Below are 16,515 nucleotides of genomic sequence, written 5' to 3'. Positions count from 1 at the left end.
CGGAATTTAGAGACATCTAATGGTCATAAATGAAGATTTAAATAAATTATTAACATAAATACAGAAGAGATTAACATACGTTCATATATAAAGCTGAGGAGTGAGAGAAGACTACCCATTTAGGACTAAAGAAATTAAGCGACATATAATATACCGAACAGTCGATTCACGAAATGCTCTTGGTTATTATCGATAGTAATGCCAAAAAAAAAAAAAAATAAAAAATATATATAATAGCGTTGATCGTAGAAAAGAACGACGGTAAGCTTTATAATTTTTAATATTATATTGAGCTCGTTTTTTCTTCAATGTTATCAAAATCGTGGAAGCATTAAAAGCTTTTGCTTTAGGGTATATTCAGGAGGCAACCAAAATGCTTAACAATACTTGTATTTCTGGAAATATGTATATGTGTGTATGTGTGATTAATTAGTAGATTTGTATACTGTTTTCACTTCTTTCTTAATAAACGATGTACTGCGTAATGGTGGTATCAGGACCGGGGCCAGCATTTTTATCATTGTCGCACCCTGTGGGTGGCAGCAGTTGATGCGTCACTACTCTGGGAATTGTTAGTACGTGGCATGGCGGGTACAAGCATTGTGGGCACATTTGGAGCATTCGATAAAATATTGCTGTCACTGACAACGTTCTCGTGTTCCACAGTAAGAATAATATGTCGTAATGTTATAGCCCACGAGGCACACTCATTGGCATGATTTGCCACCAAAGTTGTGTATATTTCCATAGCCTCAGTATATTGTTTACGGGCGACCGCCCGACTGAGATCATAGATTTTTTGTTTCACTTCTACACAGAGATTACCCGTTTGCCATAATCGTTCTATAATGGATAGACGCCGTTCGATATCTTCGCGTCTTACACTTATTGATTCCTGCACTGAACCAATTTGATCTCTTAGCGTACGAAAAATTGCAGTCGTGGCATTACCCGGTAAATTTAGAGTTTCCTGCTCGCCAGCTGTATTTAAGCTGGTTAGATTGGCATGAGGCATAGGATGTACTACGGCTATCGGATGTGATGCTGACACGCTGCTCATTGGAGGTGGCGGTGGCGGTGGGAAGCCGCAATTCGCTTGAGGGGTTACTATGGCTGTGGGCTTTCCACCGCTTAATTCACCACTCCCAATGCCCTGTAGTGGAAAAGCCGCCCTTTTATGTAAATTCAATCTCGTACGTTGGTTACCTGGCCTCGCCGACACCGGATTAAACTCCAGCGTAGGTGGATCATTCCAGCCCGGTGTTCGTGAACCTTAAATCAAAAGTCAATGCGTGTTAAAAAGGAGAAAATGACATTGAATTTCGATCCAGTCTTATTTTGTTTTCTTTCTCCCACATTCGTAGGGCAGGTTTTTTCATACTTTAGACTTTTTCTTTTACCTGGAAATGGTTCACTGGCTGATGGCATAGCACTCGGAAGTTTATCGGCCATAATTACAATTGTTTATTAAATTAGAGTAAAATCACTGAATTTTTAAGGAAATTTATTGGTTTATTTTCATGAAAACTTCACATAAAATATAAAATCAATTTCTTTCTTTGCACATTAATATCGTTTTCTCTCTTTCTTTCTTTCTCTCTCTCGCTCTCATTGCGACACATACACATTTTCGCTCACAATTTTTTGACACAATAAGAGATGGCATCATCTGAAATTGATTGTGTCAACTGCAAACAGTATTGCCACATGAAATGTATATTGAGTTTATGAAATTTTGGACACGAACCAAATAAATCAACAGAAATCTAAGACATTTCATTAGAAAATTATAACAGTTATGCCATCTATCATATTAATTAGTTCTCTGCTGTCATGCTCCTTACTTGGATTAAAGAGCAGTCCGGTTATTGCGTAAGAAATGCACAATAAAGTGAATTTTATTCTGAGAATCTTAGTCCAAAAAAGAATATTTTAGTAAAGAACTTTTTACGTAAAAGAAGGCACACAAGAAAGATTTCTCTTGATTTGCTTTAATAAATGCCGGGCGCAAGCATTGTGTACTTTAAATACTTTAATTGTCGTTTTAGTGTCATATGTTAGCTAGTAATTTATTCATTCTTTCATCGTGCATTAGAACAGGACGAAAATAGTTTCTAAGAATATTATAACTTTATACTGCCGATGAGTATTTCATATAAAATTATTGAAAGAAACGAAGACTCAATAAACGTTTTATTTTGCTTACTAGAAAACGTACAATAAGGAAAAATTATATAGTATTCGATTTATTTATTATTACATGCGTAAAGTCAAATTATAAGTACAATTAACTTTTCGAAATTATTGATAAAAGATTCATATCCTCGAAGAAATTTAAAATAAAACATTACGCCTCAGAGTATCTATAGCCAAGGAAGTCTCTGAAAGAAAATCGCCAAAATTTTAAGTAACTCAATGCCGAAAGGAAATAGCTAACGATGCTAGTCAAGAGACTATAATAAGAATAAGAATTCCAATGAGACGAATGAAATGATGATGGTGAATGTTAGGGGGATTTAGCATCCGTTGACTTTTCTTTCCATAAAAGTTGATTTTTCTTTTCTTTTCATTTCTTCTTTTTTTTTCTCTGCTGTTTCTTTTATAATAACACATATATTTTGTTTACTATGGGCATGCTTATTTGTATTGCACTTGTTTTAGAAAGTTGGCTTCATTTACATTGAAGTACTTATACTACGAATTCTACATAGACCGCGAAAAAACCATCACCACAAGAAACAAGTAGAGTAATTGTAGTCGAACAAGGCTGCTATTAAATACCCTGCACCGTAGCACCTGCTTTAAGGTGAAATTGGGAATAAGGGAGCGTTAAAGCGTTTGCGAACTTTGTAAACGATAGATCTGTTTGTTGATTTTTCTAATATGTTTATTAAAACATAAACGACATGATACAAATACCTAGTAATTTAAAAGAATTTTATTTGGTTGTAAATATATAAATTATTTAGATAAAATCCGGGTGAGTGGTCAAAAGTAAAGAATCTCGACTAGCAACTCAATAGTCGGAGATCCGAATCTCAAATGTTGTAGAGTTTTTAATAAAGTCGATAGTCTTAGATACTAATACTTTTAGACTTTAGTCTTAGAATTTATTTCCCTGGTTAAATTGGTAATAATAATAACATTTAGACTAGTTCCTGGTAGTATAAAAATGTTTTCATGGATCGTAGTTGGAGCAAATAGCTTGACGCCAGGAGAGTGTTTTCAACAGGCATTGCACAGACGGACAGATGAACAGGCGAATATGCTTAAATCGATTCGTACTGATCAAGAATATATATATACTTTCTCTCAAGCTTTCTTGTGGGCGTTGCGAACGTTTTGATAAAACGAATGTACCCTTCAACCTTTGGCGATGGGTGTAAAACGAAAAAATCAATATATTTAGGTCTCCGATCTTGGTGTTGTCACCAAGCTTTTAAGTGGTGTTTCATACGACGAAAACTCTTTGCTAATGTTTTCTCATTCATTTCAATTACCTTTGCAAGGTGGCAGCTATTGACTCGTCAATTCTGAATGTTTCTAATCTTTTCAATCTTTATCATTGTACCCTGCGTCACTTGGGGTACAAGGGTATGTTAAGTTTTTGCGGATGCATGCAATAACTTGCATGACTTGAGATAGATCAATCTTTTATTATATCGATCGATAAGTTTGTGTGTGTCCGTATGTGCGTTCGCTTGGGTATCTGTTTTATTTTTTTTTGTATTCAACCTACAGATCGCAATTTTTGGATATATTTTGATGGAATTTGGTATACCGAACTGTTTTGACCCAACCGCGAACGCTATTGGAAATATTTCAGATTGGAACACTTCTCCGACCGTCCCTTACTCACAACATTCTTTTATATTTGAAAATTCCCTTATATGAATAACTGTATTAAACAAAGTAATGTAGGACATTTAATGGTGGGCCGTGTCCCACTACAGTCTCTTCATTTGTTTTCTTTAAGCTTTAGGTAGCTTTGGAAATCATGGTCCATTTATTACTGAGGCTTACTTTATCATTTTATGAAATTTTACTATTTGTTAGCGTGGATACGGTAAAAAAGTGAAATTGAACAAAAACTGAAAAAGAAAGAATTCGTTTAAGTGATTGATAACAAAAATTTCTCGTTCACGCTTGCATGGCTTTTACTATTTACGGTATGGCATATATATGTATACATAGCAGTGCTAAATTAATGCCAACTACAACACTTAATTTTTTTGCCGTTTACCTTTCCAGCCGTAGAGTAAATAATATTTGAATAGTATAGTATTTTGAGTTTGACTATAAATCAAATATTTTAATGCGAAAATTTTTCTCTGCATAAATTCTGTACGCGTACGCGCGCGTTTGTGGTTTTTTTTTTTTTGTTTTTTTTTTGTTTATATTTGATACAAGAATAATATAATATAATAAAATGCATTTGTTGTTCTCTCGTTATCAGAATGCTAGCGCGCGGCTGTCTCTGCTTCTCTTTATCTCTTTTGCATACTTTTGCTCTCTTCTGTAGATTATTCGCTTTATTGTATGAAGGGTTTTATTTAGTTTTTAAAAAGTTTAACAAGTGGAAGCATGAGAAGAATTAAAAGAGTAGAATATTGGTTTTATAAATTTTACATAAAATATATTATATTAAAGAATCGAAAAAGAATTATAGTTCTTTTAAATCTATAGTTTACATAAATAAATAAATGTGATAAGCAATGCAATGCAATTAGTCGTGACTTTTTTTCTTTTTAAGGAAATATAAAATAAAATTAAATAAAATTTGAAATAATTCATGAATCATCAGTAAAATCTTTATTATTGTTATTATTACTGTTACTATTATTATTATTATTATTATTACCACTATTATTATTATTATTATTATTATTACTGTTGTTATTATTAAGATCAATAATGTCTACAGAATTCAAATATGATGCCAGTTACTTAAAATCAATTTCCGGTATTCTAAAAATCTCTTGTTTGGTATGTAAAAATAACGCAAACAAAAATTATAAAAGTATGTAATCATTATTTTATGTTGGTCGTTAGCATGGTTGTAGGTCACATGTGATAAGCTGTTAGATAAACTGAAATGTGTTACTGTTGCCAATTGTCGAGTTAAAACAAAAGAAAAATTCCGAATTATCCGAAAGAAAATCGCTAAAAATTGATAAAACTATTTTGAAGATGAAGAGCCAAGCGCAAAAGAAAAATTTGAAACGATATATAAAATGATGAGCTAATCCTCTCGGCTCGTAGTCTATGCATTGTCGAAATAAAGGAGAATTTCGTCCGTTTTCAAAAGGGTTTCAAAGGTTTAAAGGTTAAGCTTTTTTTTTTTAGCGGTACATTTGATAGGAAAACGCGCAAAATTGCAACTATGTACCATGCGCATATGTAAGCGTTTAAATTACCTAAAATATTTATATTTGTTGACTTGAATTGTTTATGTTTATCTTTATGTTTTTTGCTTGTTAAGCCTCTCTTTTAATTCGATTCAGCTTCACGTATAAAAACAAACTTTCAATATAACAAGCAAGAATTTTACAGCCGGGCAACGCCGACCTTTTGATATTGCACATCACTTCGCCTAGTACAGTTATTCATTTGTTTTGGCAATAATACACCAAAAAATTAAACATTTTCATGTATAATAGAAAAACTATATTCAGCTGTAGCGGAATTTTCTATGTTTACCACTTTTATCCCAAAAAAGGCTACAAAAGTAACAAAAAATGTGGAATATATTTTCAAGAGTCAGTCTACATTATTAGGCGAGCGTCGCTGATTATTTTTATTTTTATGGAATATGTGAAAAAATGTTTATCGTGTGTAGGGACTAAAAAATCCCAAAAGGCTAAGAACTTCTCAGATTATGTCGCATTTTAGTTGTATCCCTTTACCAAATCAGGCGTTTTTCGATCCCAACCTCCACTTTTTCGACGACTCACCATAGAAAAATTGCCACTTTAAAGTTTTTCCGACAAAACCCCCTGAATAGTAATAGTTTGACATGCTAAATTGCTATGAAAAATTTGATTCGACTGACGTATTTTTTTGAACTCACTCTTATGTAACCATTCCCACGAAAACTGAATCTTTATATGATAAAAATAATGATGATTCTCAATGTTGTATAGTGCAAATTAGTTCATATTAGTAATTTGTTATAAAAATTAAGTAGACTAAATTTAAAACATATGGGTCTGTTTCGTGGATCTCATTCCATATAAAGTTTCTCATGCATAGCATAGGCCTTTCAAATGAAGGTTTAGTTTTTACTACTTTATGATAAAAGTTTAGCAAAAAAATTAACAATGGGGAGCTTTGATCATTGAGCTCTATTTTTTGGACCCTAGCATGTATAGAGATTATCATGAAAAGCAAGCCGTTGTATAGGAAGAAAGTCTGATTTCCAGTTTTTTATAACGGAAATTGGAAAATAATAAAATTTTTTGAAAGTAAATTTTAATTTTCCTAAATCTGGATTACATAACCCGATGATTTGACCATGCTCCAATGTTCCATGCGGGCTTTCATGGAGAGTATGCCTTTTTTAATTATATCAAATTCAAATAAGTAAAAATGCTATAGTGGTCCACGGCCTACCATTAAATATATTACTATACTATATCACGTCGCTTAATATAATTATTTATAAAACGACTTTTCGAAATAAGGGATTATATGGGAAGTGGTCGAAAAGGTGATCCAATCGAAACCATTTGCAGTGGCATTCGACTTTTGCCCGAAACATATCTGTGTACTAAATTTCATATCAAATATCTAAAAAATGACGGCCAGTAGGTTGTACAAAAATAAGGGAACGGGCAGACAAGCTCAGATCAATTCAGAACCACTTTCTATAATAAAGGTTGTGGGTCTGTCTCAAGTCCTTTTGTTTATTGTATACATTGTATTGTATATGTGTCTGTTCAGTCTAAGTTTTTACGGACGGATATGTAATAAAATTTTTAGAAAATCAATTATGTTTGCTAAATTTGCGATTTTTACCATTTTATTTAAAAGCAATTTAGCAAAAAATTTCCTATAGGGAACTTGGATCACATAGGCCCTGTTTTGTAGACCCTGGCATGCTCAGAGAATATCAGGAAAAGCAAATCCTTATATGGAGAGGAAGTCAAATTTCCAGTCTTTTATGACGGAAACGGAAAAGTAATAAAATTTTTTGAAAGTAAATTAAGTTTACTAAATTTGGATTACACCATGCGATGCTGTAAGGATCTTTCAATATGCGGGCTTTCGTGTGAAGTGTGATTTTGCTTCAAAGTAATGTGGTATTGTTAGTGCACTGAAGTGAATTCACTTACGAGTGAAGTACTGTACTAGACGAAGCGATGTAAGGTATTTAATGGTCGGCATTGCCCGACTATAATGTTCTTATATGTTTTTTGTAACGTTTAAACTAGTTCAGCTCCTAATAGTGAAAAGTGTATTCATTTCCTTAAATATTTATCAATCGCGGCTTACTTGTCTCATGATGAGAGCGATTTGAAGCTAGACACCTACATCCACACTTAACGTAGGCATTAAAACTTCGCTTAGAAAAACTAATCGCATTCATTTATACGTTACGTTTGCGTCCTCTTCTTTTTTTAATTTCTTTATTCCGCATGCCTGTCTTTTATTCCATTGGTCATAATATAAAAGCTGTCGGAGAATGAGAGAACTAAAGTGAAAAATGAATAGGCATACCAGCGGCAGGTAGGAATTTTCATGCGTACCAATAATTAGTCTCAGATAGTTGAATAGAGATAATGTCCTTTTGCAATACGAAAGAAAAAAAAAATGAATTTTATCTTGATCGCTTTCTTAACACTGGATTACCGGAAGGGGTTCGCTTGACTCACTTACGATTTTATTGCTACATATTTGGAAAAATAAAAGTTTTTTTTTTTTAAAAACAAGTATTTCCGCTTTATCACAAAATTATGAAATGAAAATGTGAGCAAATACGAATCTTAAATGAAAGATCGCGCGCTGATCGATGAGTCAATATAAGCATTTTTCGTACGGTTTGTACGAAAGTGTCGCAATTTGAATAACATTTATAGTCGTTCAGAGCGAGGCAATATTTCAATCATTCAGGCTCCTCTCCCTCAAATGCTTTGTACCAAACACACGAATGTGTGTGTTGTTGGTAAGAAATTAATGCGTCAGCTCTTTTCCGCTATTATTAGCAATTTGCAAAGCGAATTTCATTGGAAAGGAAACGCAGAATTTTGAGATCAAATTCTTTGTGCATTTTATACGGAAATAAGCTTAAGTAGTAATTTTTGAAAACGATTTCGTATCAGTTCATAACTGTTTAATTCGATGAATGGATGTTTTTACGTTTTGACAATTCCTTGTACTTTCTTCTTTCGATGAACAGTTAATGAAGCGTCTCCAGCGTTCTTATTTGTGGACGTTAATAACGTCTGACAGATTTAGTACACTCCCAATCTGAATGTGAGAAATTTGAAACTAAAACAAATAAGAACATTATGGTCGGGCAATGTCGACTTTTGCGTACCCAACCCCCCATTTTTGTCTAGCATAGTTATTCACTCGCTTTCACTCGTGGTAATAATACAGCAAAATGTACATATTATGTTCGTGATGGAAGCCCGCATATTAGAAGGTTAGACTTGCTGCACCTGTATACGTTAGGGTTCAAAAAGTAGACCTATATCATTCAAATTCCCTATCCTTAAATTTTTTTTGCTCAAACGTTACATTATGAATTATTTTTCATCATAAAATATTAAAAATGAAGCCTTATTCCGAATGGCTTACTATTCATGGGATTACTACTCTTATATGCAGCAGTGGCAAGATATATATCCATGCAGTTCAAATTAAGTCCACTTAATTGTTTTTATTTAATTACTATCATGAACAAAGTTTCATCACAAAAATATTAACAACTAAGCTTTCTAGGCATCTAAGGGCTTAGGTTTCCTGCGAGTCCCCATATGTGAACCTACGTTGTGCCAATTCGGTAACGTTGGTTTTTTTATCAATTTACTATTATGAGCCAGTTTTATCGTGAAGAGTTGAAAATTCGACCGTTATACCATATACAGATTCATTTTCTATAGGAACGGCTATATGCGGAGGGAAGTGTTCACACCAATTTAGTATGCCGAAATACTACTGCTTAGCCACTTTTGCACAGAAATTTGGCAAATTGCAATTTTAGGGCGTTGTGCGGTAAGTGGTCGAAAAAGTGGAGCAATCCGGATCATTTTCGATATCGCGTACCAAATTTCATCAAAAAATTTAAAAAATTGCGACCTATGGGTCTATCTGAAGCCCTCTGCTTGTTACCTACGTCCGCACTAACTTAATATACCCTGTACAGTAAGTTTAGTATAAAACGGTATACAAAGATTACATAGGTAAGCAAGCTAGAAAATATTGAGCCCGTAGGAATTCAAACTTAATATCATATATCCATTGAATTGCGTTTGAAACGAATTAATCGTAGTTCTGTATCTGCACATATACATGCACATGTGCATGTACATAAGTTAAGTGCTGTTTCGATTGTATAATGGCCAATAATTAATTAAATTTTTCAAAAGTGTTTTGTCAAATTCGGTTAGATCCTCAAGTCGTACTATGTCTGTTAAATTATGTTGATTTCGTATAATTAACGCTTAAATCCGTTAACACTCATACATGCATACATTTACAGACGTGTTGTTTCTTCGGCTTCATATGCATTTTATGCAGTTCCGTACATTTGCACAATTTTCGCGCTTGTTTCTACAATACCGTCGTACTGTTCGCATTTGTGTGCACATCGTTAGTGCTGGGAGCACGTCTGTTTCAACTGTGGCCGCACAAATTTTACATTTTCAATGCCATTAAATGTGAATATTACCTGCACGTATTTTTGGCGGTTGCCTGTTTTATTGCTGCCTCCACAACGATATCCTTGGATGTAACAGCGTATACAATAGCAACGGTATGTACGTATTTTCCCCCAAACATTACAACTTTTTGTTTATTTATTTATTTATTTTTCTTTATTTATTTATTTTTTTTTTTTTGATTTGACATTGAACTGAATTGTATCGAATACTTAGCCATACAGTTTAAAAAAATATATATTGCGAATGGGCGTCAAGGTGTGAAATCATTTTCACTTGTAATATGTCTTCAATTTATACAACGATGATTGAATTAATTCCTTTCATTTTATATTTCATATTATTTCTTACGTCAAATTTTCATTTCTCTTGCATTTCGAATGAATTTCAATAGAGGCTACAGCAGAAGCAGAACGGGTCCACATTGTACATTTTATTATTGCATTATAAATGGATTATAATAACTCTGATAACTAACATATAAAAGCAATTATAGATTGGTAAGACCGTTTTTCGTGATAAACTATGGAAAACTCTACTTTGTTTCGACTTAAAAGTATAGATTTTATGGGACCTCCTTATACCGGAGAGGGCGATAACTGACAAATTCAATCTATTTGCCAAAAATTTTAGTTCTACTCGTCTTAAAGCAGTAAAAGTTAAGCGTTGTTGCCATACAAAAATTTGCGCTCCACTTAAACGGAATGCAGTCCGTAAAATAGGTCTAGGCAGCCTAAATTTGATATGTTAATATTTCTATGTCAATTTATAGAAAAACCCTTTACTTACTTAATTTTCGTCGGATGTCTTACAAGGAGTGCGGTACCAAAAATAATCCTACCATGACAAAATTTCGTTGAGTTTTATGTCAAAACACTATTACGGATCAACTTTCATTGAAATGTTAAAAATTATACCGTTTTTCCATATAAAGGCTTACCTTTTTTAATCACATATAAAACGGTTATGTAGGTGGTTCAAAATATTAGCCTATCCGATCCATGTTCTTCACATCGAGTTAGTAGCGACTTTTTTAAGATAAGTTATTATATGGCTAATGAGGTCGTAAACATTGTCCGATGCAGTCTATTTTCAATCGAACTGTTCATCTGCGAGCAAAACACATCAGTGTAACAAATTACTTCAAAATATCTCCAAAAGTGCGAGCCGACCATTACACAAATATCAGACGGACAGATGGACAGATATTCTTGAATCGATTCTTAATTCGAATCGAAAATCATTCTGAATCGATCGGTTTAATAAAATGCTCATCTATTTTGACCTTCTTTAGCTGTTACATACAAACGTGCAAGCTTGATATACCTTGTATCACAAGTGGTGGTGTGTATAAAAATTAATAAACATATTGCACTTAATATTGATTGTCGACGACGATTGTTTGCCATTTCATTGTTGTCAGTGTCGTTCACTGTCATTTGTCCCTGTAGCCAAAGTAAACGTGAAGCTCCGCTTAAACGGAAGATTTTCTGGGATCAAATGTCTCAAGTGTCGATATGTCTTGATTTCAACTATCAATGCTTGGGTAGAAATTCTCCTTAGCTAGAAAAAAACTTGAGCTCATCGAATTGCATGCATTAAGGTGATCATTTCATTCATAAATGACAATTTTGTTTGATTTTTTCCATTTTATATACGCGAACGGAGGATTAAAAGAACTTAAATTGTTATAATCGGGCAAGGTAGACTTTTATATGGGGATGTCGGGTAAAAGAATTGATAACGAAAACTAAAAACTAATTAAAATATATTTATTTTGCAAGGCAGGCTATTACTATTACCCTACATTACTTCGCTTAGCAGAAGCTTCCTCCAATCTTTGGCATAAAGAGCCAAAAATCATAAGTGATTCGTAAGTAAAAATTTACTTTGCATTTTTAAATCTTTAAATGGAAGTGAATTCAAAACAATGCTTCCAAACAAGTAACGATGAGTAGGCACCAGGCCAGCCAAGCACTAGACAAGTAGATGCCTTAGTTGATTAATAAGACGATTCTGTACGACTGGCCTAATAATAATTTGATCTGTCTATATATAGTGTACATTCGCACTAACTTAAGATATTTTTACCACAAGTGGCGTACAGTATAATTAGGCTTAAGAATTTTACGCTTACGTTTGCATACGTAATTTATTCAGCTCATTATATAAATTCTTTTGATATTTATTTTTCCAGAATTATTTAGGGCACTCGCAATGCTACATGAACACATTTTCTGAATTCCGCTTTATAATACATATTATTATCATATAGTGTTAGCGCTAGTGCATATGACTCAATTATATACAAAGCGCTAAATGTAATATTTTGTTGAATGGGTCAGGGAAGTAATAGAATAGCAATTGATAAGTACGCTCTCTTTGCAAATCTAAACTAAGTACACTACAATACAATAATAGTATATATAGTAAATATATATGTATATAAAAAATGCTTGCATACATTTTGTAAAACAACGGGAAGTATCCCTGCATACAAAATAAATAAATTCGATAATTTTCACTTTTCTCTACATAAAGTAATCATTTTTCGTTTAATATTATTAAGTTATTCAGTGTACACAGACGCTAATCATGGAACGCTTAAAATCGCATTTCCGGCATTCATTACGTTTGTTGTTCGATTTGAAAAAAACTCTATTAGATAATTTTTAAAAGATTTTGATGAGGCTTCTCCATCATATTCCCATTGTCGGTTTTTGTTTCAACGGCCTAAAAGTGGTGATTTTGACGTCAATGACAGAGACAGCGGCCTTGAGGATCTAAAAAGTTCGAAGACAATGCATTGTAAGACTTATTGGAGGAAAAGTCACGTGAAACTCCCAAAAAGCTTTCAAACAACCTTCAACTGTTTTTAGATGTTTACATGTGATGGGAAGGATCCGAAAGGAGGGAAAATGGCAAACATAGGAATTGACTGAAAATTTCGCTTACCAGGCAAAAAAAAGAATTTTCTATGGCGTATTGTGACTGGCGATGAAAAGTGAATCTATTACAGGTACCCCAAGCGCAAAAAATCATCGGTTAATCCGGGAGAGCTAACTCCTTCGACGTAAAAGCGGAATATTCATTGCCATAAAACTTTCCTGTGCATATGGTGGAATCAGCAAAGTGTAGCATATTACGAGCCGATAAAATCCAATGAAACCGCTCCTGCAGATGTCTGCCGACCTCAATTGAACAAATCGAATCGAGCAAAAAAGACCAGCAGTAGCAATTAACGGACGCAAAGTCATCCTCTTGCAGGGCAACCTTCGGCCACAAGATTCGTAAGGTTTGTCATAGATACACTGTTGCAACTCACTAGCCATAGAGCCTTCGAAATATTGAAGAAGTCCAAAAATGGGTCGATAGTTGGATCGCTCCCAACCCAATATCGTTCTTTCAACACGGTATCGCTATGCTGGCAGAAAGAAGGGAAAAGTTGTAGAGAATGCCGCAAAATACTTTCATTAATATGTGTTGTCCTAATTCTTTTCAATGAACGCCTTTTTAAGTGAAAAAGTTATCAAAATACATGCAAGCATGAAGATATACACAGCATGATAGTATGATAGCGTTGTTGATCCATTGATAAACGATATAATGGTTGTCAGCATATATAGGTAACTATGTAAACTGAAGATCACATTAGCATGATATCTTCTACACATATACTTAAATATATATACATACAGAAAGGAAAGGCTTTTTTTTTTGTTTTCCCGAAAAATATTTAATTATCAATATCTGTTTTGTGCCCTTCAAAGTAATCCCCATTAGATAGAAACGAATTTGTGTCAGCGCTTTTCTCAATTCTCGAAGCACTTCCACATATGTCTTGAACAACTTCCAGCGAAGCGGTCTTAACCTTCTTAATTCGCTTTTCATGGGTCTTTTCAATTTCGTCACCATCTATGATCCTTTCGCGTAAATGTAGATCGTCGTTTACATCATTGAACAGCTAGTGAGCGATATATCAGATTCTTTTGGCTAAAATTTTGCAATTTCCGAAAAAACTTCGCCGTGATTCGAAGATCCTCCATAACAATTTTTTTCACTGCTTTAACGTTTTCGTGCTGGGTCGTCCAAGGCGTGAATCGTTTTGTAACATCTTCTTCAGCTTTCAGTGAAGATCTTCTTTTCTTTTTTTTTTTTTTTGCTCAAGGATGTCTCGTTAACTGCCACAGTCAATATTTTTGATGAATTGGAGCACTTCATTACATTTTTCATCGTTTTTTTTTTTGAACACACCTCATATTTATATATATACCTTCGTATACAGCCTCCTGAGGCTGGCAGAATTTTTAACTTGGTTCACCTCACATTACGAATTGATAACGTTGTTGAACTTTTAAAGAAAATTGAAAATTTTACAGACGTAATTTAGAAAAAATTGAAAGTCGATCGGTAATTGTAGGCGGATCAATGGGCAAAATTGCGAAAAAATTTACTGTTAAGGTTAATCGAAAAAAAAGTTTAAATCAACTTTCTTTTCCTATAGACAATGATACGATTATAATCTCGATTTCTAAGAGACAGACGGACGGACACATTAATTGAAAATATATTGCAATACGCGCGATTTGTGTTTCTAAGCTTTACAAACGCTCCTTATAAGTTTTTTATATTTTCGATGGAGCGTCGATCCGATGGTTGGCATCACTTTCCTGCCGCCTTACTCAGTAACCATATTTCCCATTTTTTGGTTTGCTGATGAACAAAATTTGATAGAACATGCTCTTACACATTGTAATAAAAACGAGGATATTAATTCACTCACCTGGTGTAAACAGATAGCAAAATGTAATATAATAGTAAATAATAATATAATAATAAAAAATTTCTGTACATTTGTGTGTTGATGTTGATTTTTTCCTCTTTCGTTTCTTTGCAGTTTTTCGCTTTGCTCGCTTTTAGCTTTTATGCATTGGATGCCTATTTAGGTTATCGTTTAAGCCGCCAACGTGATGTTCAGACCCAAACAGAACAGCAAACTGTATGAGTCAGTTATGTGTGGCCGTTTTTTAAATAAATAAATAAATAAACAAAAAAAAAAAAAAAAAACAAGAAATAATTTATTTTTACAACCTATGTATTCACATTTGAGTGTCTTGTGTGATAACTCAAATTTTTCAAATCAATTGCAATTTTTCTGTTAATTTTAATTTTAAATTTAGTCTTTTTTTTTTATTGGTTTTTCCCTTTTTGTATAAAAATAATATAAAATAAATAGCAAGAAAAAAAAAAATTTGGGAAAATGTAATTGCAAAGCCAACTTGACGAATGTGAATGTGTATGAAAGCGCGTGTGCGTGTGGCCATTACGTTCTTTGAGAAAATGCTTTTTGAAAACGAACCATTAAAAAGAATAAGAAAATTGCAGTTCCTTTACTAATCTAAAAAACCGCTTCAATTTAATTTTTTTTTTTTCGCTTCACTTTATCTTTCCATTAGATGCATAAACAAAAAACAAACAAAAAAAAAAAAAAAAAAAAGAAGGAAATGTTAATATATATATAATACCAACAAATCTTCCTATAGATACATGCGGGAAGAAAAAATCCGCAGTGTCCCGTATTATTAATGCACAAAATCACTGATGTATTAGAACCTTTGATGTACACTTAATTTCCTTTTTCCTTTTCATTCTACGTATTTCACCAATGAAATCCGGTTTGTTAATTTAATAGGCGAGAGCGGGGAATGCTCGTCCGTTTGAGAGTTTGAAAATGTTTACATTTCCTTTACTCTATCATACGTAGATAATGTTTCTTTTCATTTTCCTCGCTAGCTGGCAATGTACAGTGTGCGTACAAAAATTTTGTGCAGCAGGATGACGAGTAAGAAGCCTTGAGAAAATTTGATATTCCATAAAGTATAGTGGATGAATGAAAGCCGCTATTATCCGGCTATTATTAGGCTAAAAAGGTTTTTGCAAGTGCATGAAATATATCCCAGAACAATCAATTCAATGTCGGTGTAAAAGTTTTGAAAGTTTTTTCACTTTTATACCCTCCAACACTCCCAGAAGTACTTGAGATGGACCCATCTTTTTTTTAATGTACCTATCGATTCCGAATCACTTTCTGAATTGATTTAAGCTCGGATCGGATCACTTTTTCGATAACTTCCCATATATTTATTATTTTGAGAATTTGTTATATGAATAATTGTAGGATGGTGTAAGGTATTTAATATTGGGCCGCAGTCCACGATGGTGTTTTTTTTTTGCTTCTCTTCTCTTTTTTTTTTTTTTTTTTTTGGAAATTATTTTATGTTTACTGTTTATAGGTCTGCTGGGAGCTGACTCTAACTTCTAAATAGATGTTGCGTAGTTCATTCCTGGGTTCGCGTATTAAGTATTTCTGATTTTCAACATTCGAACAGCATGTGAGAAGTTCTTTTTCACGATCGGTAACATTGTCTTTTATGACAAATGTTATCATTCAGTTTCTAAGAATTCACTAGCAAACCAGGAGATAGAATAGTTTCAATTTTCTACAATCCAAACTCCCGCGCTAATGAGTTTGAGAAGACTAATAGCAGATGGGCAGATGGAATAGCCTAAGCGTGGTAATGAGCGAGATGCCTTGTTTTTATGGAATATAACACTTATGTCCGAAGGCATT

The 16,515-nt window shown here is 33.4% G+C and overlaps 2 protein-coding genes across 2 annotated transcripts; one reads left to right on the top strand and one right to left on the bottom strand.

Moving 5' to 3' along the window:
* Window positions 1-54: 54 nt before the first annotated feature.
* On the bottom strand, window positions 55-1,530 carry LOC119637356 (steroid receptor RNA activator 1). The gene is made up of 2 exons (XM_038033328.1): window positions 1,401-1,530; window positions 55-1,272 (listed from the first exon to the last, which is right to left on the bottom strand). Exons 1-2 carry the CDS (start codon window positions 1,450-1,452, stop codon window positions 518-520), a joined length of 807 nt encoding a protein of 268 aa, XP_037889256.1. The 5' UTR covers window positions 1,453-1,530; the 3' UTR covers window positions 55-517.
* Window positions 1,531-4,866: 3,336 nt separating this feature from the next.
* On the top strand, window positions 4,867-14,916 carry LOC119637408. The gene is made up of 3 exons (XM_038033413.1): window positions 4,867-4,986; window positions 9,707-9,979; window positions 14,782-14,916. The coding sequence occupies exons 1-3, from the start codon at window positions 4,915-4,917 to the stop codon at window positions 14,887-14,889; spliced, it is 453 nt and encodes a 150-aa protein (XP_037889341.1). The 5' UTR covers window positions 4,867-4,914; the 3' UTR covers window positions 14,890-14,916.
* Window positions 14,917-16,515: the final 1,599 nt, after the last annotated feature.

The sequence above is a fragment of the Glossina fuscipes genome, unplaced genomic scaffold (genome assembly GCF_014805625.2).
Source record: "Glossina fuscipes isolate IAEA_lab_2018 unplaced genomic scaffold, Yale_Gfus_2 59, whole genome shotgun sequence".
In the NCBI taxonomy this organism is placed as follows: Eukaryota; Metazoa; Arthropoda; class Insecta; order Diptera; family Glossinidae; genus Glossina; species Glossina fuscipes.
This window is presented reverse-complemented; position numbering and strand designations above follow the sequence as displayed.